Source organism: Apium graveolens, chromosome 4 (genome assembly GCF_009905375.1).
Source record: "Apium graveolens cultivar Ventura chromosome 4, ASM990537v1, whole genome shotgun sequence".
NCBI lineage: Eukaryota > Viridiplantae > Streptophyta > Magnoliopsida > Apiales > Apiaceae > Apium > Apium graveolens.
The window spans coordinates 16,954,740-16,964,284 of record NC_133650.1 but is presented as its reverse complement, the minus strand read 5'-3'; the positions used below and the strand labels follow the sequence as shown (position 1 = coordinate 16,964,284).

General features: G+C 33.3%; 3 protein-coding genes across 3 annotated transcripts; 1 reads left to right on the top strand and 2 right to left on the bottom strand.

Moving 5' to 3' along the window:
• Nucleotides 1–2,720: 2,720 nt before the first annotated feature.
• On the top strand, nucleotides 2,721–4,672 carry LOC141716684 (outer envelope pore protein 24B, chloroplastic-like). The gene is made up of 3 exons (XM_074518880.1): nucleotides 2,721–3,075; nucleotides 3,184–3,540; nucleotides 4,396–4,672. Exons 1-3 carry the CDS (start codon nucleotides 2,869–2,871, stop codon nucleotides 4,474–4,476), a joined length of 645 nt encoding a protein of 214 aa, XP_074374981.1. The 5' UTR covers nucleotides 2,721–2,868; the 3' UTR covers nucleotides 4,477–4,672.
• A 358-nt stretch (nucleotides 4,673–5,030) lies between these two features.
• On the bottom strand, nucleotides 5,031–6,564 carry LOC141718372 (indole-3-pyruvate monooxygenase YUCCA6-like). Its single transcript, XM_074520755.1, has 4 exons — nucleotides 5,932–6,564; nucleotides 5,575–5,823; nucleotides 5,293–5,415; nucleotides 5,031–5,201 (listed from the first exon to the last, which is right to left on the bottom strand). The coding sequence occupies exons 1-4, from the start codon at nucleotides 6,562–6,564 to the stop codon at nucleotides 5,031–5,033; spliced, it is 1,176 nt and encodes a 391-aa protein (XP_074376856.1).
• A 972-nt stretch (nucleotides 6,565–7,536) lies between these two features.
• Nucleotides 7,537–9,324, bottom strand: LOC141717838 (small ribosomal subunit protein mL103 (rPPR7)). The gene has a single exon (XM_074520050.1). It carries the CDS (start codon nucleotides 9,240–9,242, stop codon nucleotides 7,998–8,000), a length of 1,245 nt encoding a protein of 414 aa, XP_074376151.1. The 5' UTR covers nucleotides 9,243–9,324; the 3' UTR covers nucleotides 7,537–7,997.
• Nucleotides 9,325–9,545: the final 221 nt, after the last annotated feature.

The window sequence follows — 9,545 nt, the reverse complement described above, 5'->3', positions numbered from 1 at the left end:
ATCTTTGTGTACAAATTCTTATACCCAGTAGAGCCCTTATAATTGTCCCTGGAGACTAAGAACTAAACCAAAGCATAGTTCAGTGTACACAAGATGACTATGATGACCTCAAGTCTAAGGATACTTGTACAACTATCACTATGTGAACAACTGCTGACACGTGAGTGAACTCCATCAGTTGTTCAGCTGTGGGAGTCATGTTCAGTGAACTTATTCTATATTAAGCACCTACATACTAGCTATAGTGTCACCACACAAATGTCTATGAGAACAGACATCCTTCATAATGAAGCAAGCATAGTATGTACCGATCTTTGCGGATTATTAATTACTAGTTAGTAATCCTACGACCAGCAACTATTTAAATTTAGAGTTATCATCTTTTAGGTCTCATTATTATGATCTCATCACAATCCATAAAAAGTTTTACTCTAAACTGTGGTATATCTTATTTAAACATTTAAATAGATAGAGCCCGCAATAGAAACAAAACAAGCCTTTTATTAATATCAATGAAATCAAAACAGATTACATAAAAGTTTTTCCTAAATCCTCATACATGATTGGACTTAGGACATATCTCTTTCAACTTTTGTGGTTTTAGCACTGGCATCGCAGGGACATTCATTTTTCGCCATTTGCAACCAGCTCGACAACTTATTTTGCAACAATAGGTAATTTTCAAAAGTTTTTTCAAATTTGCATTTGTGGGTGCATATATAATTACAAACAGTTGCATATATGGTTGCAATTACAACCTCCGTATTTTTATAAATATTTTTTGAAATATAGTATTTTTGCAATTTGTTTTAAAAAATGACAGTAGTTTTACAAAAAGTTTATAAAACTTGGATATTTATGAAAAAACCCCTATTTTATTTAATTTTTTAATCTTAAATTCAGACGCAAAATGTTGTTATAATACAGAAAATTATAAGATATCTATATTGTATATACTATATTATAATGAACGAAATATTAAGAATTTGGTTGGTCGACCAGTCATTCTAATTCTCATTGATGATTAATATTCAAGGCAATTTTTTTTATCAATTAAAATTCTAATTTATATTGAACTTTTTATTATTTTATTTGATATTAAAGTTAAGTCTTCTACAAATTTAAATTCTAATTCATATTGATGTATATATTATTCTAATTAATACTTAAGTCAATTTATTCTACTAAATTATTTAATTATAGATATCTATATTTATACAATCAAAAGTTAATTTACTAAAATATAATTCGACTAACTAAAACTAATCATATAAAAACAAAATTATCATATTGAACTGGGTTTAAAAAATTAAAATCAAACTAAAAATAATTAGTTGAATTTGTCACTGTAATTAGCCTTAGGTTAAAACACAATAATTTAAATTATTGATTCAGGATAAAACAGAGTTAATATCAGACTAAATATAATTCATATAACATTGATTCAAACTAAAACTTAACTTTTAATTAAAGTATAATCATTTTTTTGTAAAACACGTAGAAATATCAATAAAATTATATCGTTTAATAATTATTATTGTCCTTGTGAATATCTCATATTAAAAAAAATCATGAACATATACTAGTATTAATATATTTTATCGTGAAATCACATTATTTAAAAAAATTTAAATGAGAAAATTTAAGACTTCAATTCAAATTAAGTTTTTTATAAAGTCATATAATACTAAACAGAGATTTGTGCATCGCACGGTTTTAAAATTAGTATAATATAAAACTAAACAACACTAAATATTATAAGTAATTTTGATTCAATAATATCAATAAACAATGTATAGGAGTTTAACTATTTTAATATAAATATTTGAAAATCTTGATATTAATATTTTGAAAAATTACCCAAAACAACTGTATTTGTAAACTTATTTTCAACAACACTGTCATCTTCAAAGCTATTTTTAAACATACAAATTTTTAAGTTTTATTTAAAAAAATAAGACCTGCAACATCCGTAATCTGTTACGTAACGTAATTTTGAATTTCGAGAATGTTGATTTTAAGGTCGTGTTTAAAACTTGCAAACCTAATCAAGCTTAAAACCAACTTAAAAATAAAATAAAATAAAAGATGCATAATATATTGTACATATTGTAAATCATATTTTGAACTTGAAACTATTTTTTTTTAAAAAAAATAAGTTTAAAAATGACATTATTTTTCTAAAAAATACTGTATTTTTAAAAAAAACCATAATATTTATTGATCATATTAATTTACATAAAATTAAATGAATCAAACGGGGTTTAATAAGTTTGAGACGATTTCGAGTTAAACGAGTCGACTGCGAGTTAAATATGTGTAAAACTACCTCGAGCTCGTATACTTTTTGATCACTTTTTCGCCTTTAAGCTCGAATTTGGTTAATAATGAATCAAGTCGAATGAGCTGAACTCAAAATTTATTTTGGAACGACTACATTAAATGAATTTGAACAATTATTCTAGAATATTCATTTAACAATATAAAATATATGAATTTTATATTCGGTTGATAATGAAAGGATGTGTTTTCAAAAATACGAGTTCTTTTAAGTTTTTATTTGTAAAAATTTGAACTTTTATTTTTTTAAAAATTCAATTTTTACAAACAAATATAACCTTAAATGTAAGTTGATGAAATCTCAAATATAATAAAAAATCAGTTATTCTTCTAAAAACTTGAATGAAGTTGCATATATAGTTGATTTTAGTTCTTGTCGAACTCGAATCATACTTACAAAACCAACCCCTACATAAACCCTACTTCCTCTAGGTTCCCTCCAATATCCTATACAACCTCTATCTATCTATCCCTATATACACACACACCTTCTTCTCCCTACACATACACATACTTACATTAATTTCAATGGCATCTGCTTCTATCACAACACGCTACGATGCTCTTACAAAACAGACCTACGCCGCCGGAGCTTTAGCCTTTGACAACAGCGACTTAAACCTCGCCGCCGCCGTCGCCGACACTTCCTCTCTCCTCTCCAGCGGCGTCTCTCTCAAGTCTCTCGCCCTCGAAAAATCCGACGCTTTCAGTCTCGAATACAATGTCTCCGATCGAGTAAGTATGCCGTAACAGTGGTCTATATATTTTTTATTGTTTCCCGCCAGAATTAAATATTTAATTGAGTTGTTTTAAATTTTAATTAATTAATTTGGTTGAATTTAGGATTTTAGGTTTCAATTTTTCAACTCGTTTAAGGTTATGAAAAAACCGGTACACTTGAGGTATGCTCACGCTAGGGCGCATAATTATACTTCATTGGGAGGGAAGCTTGAGCTCAATTCCGATAATGCGGTGTCTGGTAGATATGATTTTGGTTCCGGTAACTCGAAGATTAAGTATAGCTATTCGCATAAAGGTTTGACTACGGTCGAGCCTGGTTATAATTTCGCTAGCAAGGCGTGGAAATTAGCTCTTTCGCAGAAGTTTAATGGCGGTGATGTGGTTAAGGCTTCGTATAAGTCCGATAATAAGGTTCTTGGAGTTGATTTTTTGAAGAATTCGGGAGATGGAAACTTTAAGGTATTGATTCCTGAATTTCGGTATTGTTTATGGTTTGTTTTATAGCTTGGATTATTGGTTTGAATTGTGTAATTGGTTTGGAATCTGGTGGATTGTGTGTTTGTTTGCTGTTATGTTTGATTTTCGGATGTGTTTGTTTAGTTTCGATTGTGATACATTGGATTGTGATAAGTGATAACGGTCGGTCTAGTTACTAGAATGAGGTATACTTCACCTCTTCCCTCCTTGGTGATTTGATTTTAGGTATTGTTGTTCTACCTTGCGTTTCTCCCCAATTTGTCAAATTATAAAGTAAATTGATCTAGAATTTACATGTTCTTTTGTATGTATGAGAAAAGATGAAACCTTTAACTTGAATTTAAGTGTAAGGTAGGTGATAGAGAACGGTGAGGAAGCGAGGCACTGGGAGATATTATTAATAGGATAGCAAGATAGCATGTTTAGTTAATGGTTTGAGTCAATGGAAGATATTATCAGTAGAATAGCAATATTATGAATTTAGTATATGGTTTGCTCTCTTTTAGAAGAATTTGCTTTTATATATAACCTTGTGGTGGAAATTTGGAAAGTCGTTAAATTGCCAAGATTGTGCATGACTAGAGTTTTTCAAATTTTCATATTTATTGAAAAGTGAAAGTATGGAAAATGCAATGTAATTTTATGCCTATGGAATGAGAATTATGTTTTTGCGCGAAATATAGTCATAACACTCTTATAAATTAGTGTCTATTTTTTCAATTTGTTACAATGCTCTGTCTCTAGAAGTTTCCGACTAGCAGAGACGTCTTTTCTTATAATTGACGAGAATTATGCTTTTTGTTTTGTCCTCTAAGACTTCTTCTCTCTACTTTTTAGGTTTCTGCATCTCTCAATTTGGCGGAGAAGTTGACGTTCCCAACTGTGCATGCTCAGAGTACATGGAATTTTAACATGTAATTTTATTTTTTTAGATATTATTTAAACTATTGCATCTAAAACCAGCTAGTGATGCTTGAACAGAGTGTGTTACTTTTAACTTATTAGCATACTGTTTAGTTTTGATAGATATCGTCTTAAGATCAAGAAAGCCTTTGTAAGCATTGTCAAATAATTAATATATATAACTTCTGTTGGAGGACATCGCTTAATGGGTTTTTTTCTGCTATTTGCATGATATATTATCAAGTGTTTTGGCGTAAAGGGTATTTTCTAGTGCTTAAATTAGAATAAAATCTTCTTTGTCAAATGAAGCGAGTATTTGAGTAAGATTTGGCTGCATTGACAAAGGTATAAGCATAACAATACTTGTATAGACAACGATCAAATGAAAACTGAAAAGAAATTATGTTCTTCAGTTTGGAATTTTTTTGTACAATCTGTTATATTCATATTCTCTACTGCAAGTGGACTAAGTCTAGAATTTACTTTCTCTGTTTCTAAGTTTTGGACAACTGGGACATGAAATTTAACTAAGGTTAGATAGTTAGCATTCTAAACATGTTTTTTCTGTCTCAAGACTTCCATTGCCCCACAATATCTTCTGCAACTCTTCGTGCATCAATTGAAATTCCTAACAATCCTTGCCGGCTGAAACCAACACTGTATATTCCGTTCTCTCCTTTCCAGCCTTTAGGAAATGTGTTTGCTGAGTTTCCATCTTTTTCGCTGATGAAATCTTCCTCCTATAATAAACAACAATAGCACAAATATTTTTAAGCCAATGCACCATTTGAAACAATGCAAATACAAAAGTGTGTATTGGGAATCAGGTACCTTCAGCCATGATGCTACATTGCTTCTATACCCTGTTGCTAGGATAACTGTATCAAACCCTTCTGTTCTTCCACCCTCGAATTCAACACCGTTGGGTGTGAATTTCTTAATGCCTCGAACCACCTGCAAGTTACACATTGTCACTATAAGTATTCTGCATTTATCACATTCCTCAATTGTTAGACTATGTTTAGTACCTACACTTATAGTTAAAACTTTTAGATTCAAGATGTATCAAGGACAGAGATATGTGCGCATCAAGTTTATTAAGATGTTACCAACCATAATTTCACCAGTTTTGATTTTGGCCATTGAACCAACATCCAGAACAGGAGTTCTACCAGTAACCTCTTTAAGTTGCAAAGGGCCAGTTTTAGGTCTTACTATCCCTCTTCTGCTTGTATCACCATGAATTAGCCATGAAGAAAGTATCAAAAACCAATCGACTAGTCTTAAAGGTAGCCACCTAAGCAACCGCATGGAGAGAGCCACAGTAGATCTACCGAGCATTTCTTTAGGCAAAACGTGCAGCTGCAAATACATAATACTATATCAGAATATTTATTTTTTTGACTGAAGTGTATAGCTTAGAAAAGGAGAGATTGCACTGCAAATATGGTTTGTAAAGTATGATAGTACCTCATGTCTCACTACTAAAGAAACTTGAGCGTCATAATTACAAAGGTCCAAACTGATCTCCATGCCAGAATTCCCACAACCCACGACCAGAACCTTTTTTCCTCTACATTCATCTCCATTCTTGTAATCACTGGTGTGTAGAATTCTTCCATTAAAATCTTGCAATCCAGCTATATTTGGCAGTACTGGAACTGCATTCTCCCCTGTTGCTACAATGAGCCAACGACACAAATACACAACTTCATCCACACGCACATGCCACACACACTTAGCAGGATCATAGTGTGCCCACTTAACTCCCTCACCGTATCTTGGTGTGATCGAGAAATGATTGGCATAAGCTTCCAAGTAAGTTATGAACTGTTGCTTCGTGGGGTATGCAGGAAATTCCTGCGGGAATGGCATGTAAGGCAATTGACAGAATTCTTTCGGGAGGTGAAGTTTTAAACGATCATACATTTTCAGTTTCCATAATGATGCTAGACACCTTTCTTTCTCGACGATAAGAAATGGAAGTCCTTTAAGTCTAAGACATGCAGCGACAGCTAACCCCGAAGGTCCAGCCCCGATAATCAATGGTCCCGGGATCTGAATACAGTTTGATTCCGACTTCATCAGGTTGGGATAAACCATTAATTTCGAAACAATATAATTTTTGAAAAGCCTGATAGTGCTGATAGAGCATGCATGCATATGTAAAATAGCACAGAAAGAATTAACACTTAAAAACCAAATCACTTCCTGAGTGTATATAAAACGGAAAAAGGTTGTTTGGAAGTTCCAGGGGGACTTCCTTGCCAATCTGCAGAAAGTATAAGTTTGCTTCGTTTTTTGTTGTAATTAATCAGGATTTTGTTGTCATTAATCAATTAATGAAGTCAAAGATAATGATAAGAGTGAACACTCTAGGCATGGGCAAATGCAGAGTTGGAATATGTTAGGCTTCTAAAATTGCATATGAGCTTAAACAAGTGCAACGACCACATGATTAAGTATTACAAGGAAATGGAACTTTCAAGGAACTAGAAAAGAGATTTTTGGAATGAACTAAACTGATTAAAAGTGTTCACTTTTAAGGTTTTTGTAATCATTAATTAGCAATGAACTTGGCCCTGATTTGTACTTGTATAGGCATATGAATGGTGTGAAACGTGTGGAGTATAGGTTTATTTGATGGGTTAAATGTAACCAACGCGTAGCTTGATTAGATTAATCCTAGCCATTAATCACTTAATCCAGTGTTGTGTTGGTTCTATAAATTCAAAAATATGAAAGATCTTTATTTTGGCAGATGATAGTTATGTTATACAAGGGAGTGTAGTGTAGGTGCCTAAACATGAACTTTCCATGAGACGACCCTTGAATCTGCCAAATTCTATCTATATTCGTTCGACTCAACTTTTCCAACCCCACTAGATTTTGTTCCAGCGTCCAAACAATGGGACTTCTTGGTTGCATAACAATTTCAATTCTTATTAACAAAAGGATCTAGTAACATTTTTAAATGTTCTACCACAGCTGCTCATACAATAATCAAGTACTCATTTTACTCGACAACAATTACTATTAAAAAAAGGCTAAAAGAGAGGTTACTGGACAGAATCATTAGTCACCAAATAAAAACATGTTTATTTTACCATGGTAAGCTTACACTTGAAAGAGATTGATATCGTTCTTGGTAATGATCAGGAGACGATATATGGAAAATGTATTCACACTTAAAGCACACAAAAAAATAATGTCAAGAAAAAGATTCTGAACAAAGTTATAATCTCTATTCCAGAACAAACAAATAACAACATAAGCTCAGTATCACTAGTATCCTTTAAGTTTCGCCACCCCAAAAATACAATTACATAAAATTATATTGCAGCTTGAGTGCCGAAATACAGAAACCAGAATACCAACATTGACATTAAGTTAAATCCATAACCAAAGCTCTGCTAATGCTGGCACCCTTGAGACCATGAGTGAGCTTCAAAGACCGCCCAACTTCAATTCAGAGAAGTCCTGAATTAAAGCATTAAGATTTTTTTTGAGTAAAATACTACCTGAATCACAATGAATCACGTCCTTGGCGCTTTTATATCATTTTTAGCAGGATCAGTACTAATCAATCCAAGTTCCACCTCAACTTGATCCCAAGCTTTCAGGATTTTCTGCGGGAACTTTTTCCTCAGAGTGCGAATCAACCCTTTTGCATCCTTCTTATTCGATTTCTTTACTAAACCCTCTACTAAAGGCTTCAAAGTACCAAAATCCGGTATTTTATTCACCTCCACACTCTTCTTAAACACCTTATACCCATACTCAAACATCTCTTTGTTGCACAAGTGAGTAATAAACGTCCTAAACGTCGCTGCATTAGGATGACAACAATTACCTTCCAATCCTTCATAAACCTTCTTAGCCTCCGCCATCATATCATTCATACAATAACAATTCATCAAATAATTGTAACTTATCGTATCCGGTTTAATCCCAGCATCACTCATTTCCGTAATAAGCTCATTCAGACCTTCCGGCTTATCCTTATGCAAGTGCATAATCCGAACATTATAAGCCCCAACATCAAGCACACATCCTTTACTCACCATCTCATTCCATAACCTCTCCGCTTCCTCCACATTCCCTCTCTTATACAACGAATGCAAAATCGTCGTAAACACAACCGCAGTAACCTCAATTCCTTTCTCCTCCATTTCCCTCATCTTCTCAATCCCTAACTCAGGCGAACCAATCTCACAATACGACTTGATCAATATCCCATACGAAAACTGATTCGGCCTTAAACCATACTTCTCCGACATTTCCACAAACAGTTGAGGTACTTTCCCATACAATTTGGCGTAATTACAAGCCGAAAGCAATCCATTAAACGAAACAGCTGTGCGCGGTGTGCCAAGCTCATCCATCTGATTATACGTATTAAGCGCATGATTAAACATTCCAGCTAGACCGTAAGATCGAATAAGTGTAGTTAAAAAAGGCTCTTGTTTAACTTTAGGATCACTCTTATGAGACTCAATTAGCTTTTCAATGTCTTTAAATCTTCGAGCTTTTGCGAGACGCTTGACGGTGAGATCCTGAGCGTAGCGAGATGCGAGAGGTGAGGTGTAGTGTTCGGACACAGTGGCGTAGATTTCTAATGCTTTGTCGGGATCGTATTCAGTTCGTAGTTTCGATTTGGCTCTGGAGATTGTTATTGCGGCGGCGTCCGCGGCGTCGTAGGAAGCTACGGAGGTGATTGGTGCGGCGGCAGTGACGGAAGAGAAGTGGCGGAGACGGCGGAGAGCGAGAAAATATGACATTTTTAGGGTTTGTGATGGTGAGATTTAGGGGTTTAGCGGTTTGTTAGGGTTTAAGACGCTATAGACTATAGTAGAAGCCCCAAATTTGGGCAAGTAAAAATTTGAGTTCAAATAAGTTCATAACGAGTTAATATAGTAAAATTAAGCTAATTAATTGAAGAGTAAAAACTAAAAATAAATGACTTCAAATGAATAATTAACTTACAAGTGATAAATAGATTTATACTTAACTTACAAGTGATAAATAGATTTATACTTATAAGTAATATATATCTGGATAGGTTTACTTGTAATATTTCTTAA

Coding starts and splice junctions, on each gene's coding strand:
- LOC141716684 (XM_074518880.1), top strand. CDS start 2,869: ATGGCATCTGCTTCTATCACAACACGCTACGATGCTCTTACAAAACAG. Junction 3,076..3,183: donor AATACAATGTCTCCGATCGA/GTAAGTATGCCG, acceptor GGTTGAATTTAG/GATTTTAGGTTTCAATTTTT. Junction 3,541..4,395: donor CGGGAGATGGAAACTTTAAG/GTATTGATTCCT, acceptor TCTACTTTTTAG/GTTTCTGCATCTCTCAATTT.
- LOC141718372 (XM_074520755.1), bottom strand. CDS start 6,564: ATGGTTTATCCCAACCTGATGAAGTCGGAATCAAACTGTATTCAGATC. Junction 5,824..5,931: donor CTTTAGTAGTGAGACATGAG/GTACTATCATAC, acceptor ATGTATTTGCAG/CTGCACGTTTTGCCTAAAGA. Junction 5,416..5,574: donor TCAAAACTGGTGAAATTATG/GTTGGTAACATC, acceptor TGTAACTTGCAG/GTGGTTCGAGGCATTAAGAA.
- LOC141717838 (XM_074520050.1), bottom strand. CDS start 9,242: ATGTCATATTTTCTCGCTCTCCGCCGTCTCCGCCACTTCTCTTCCGTC.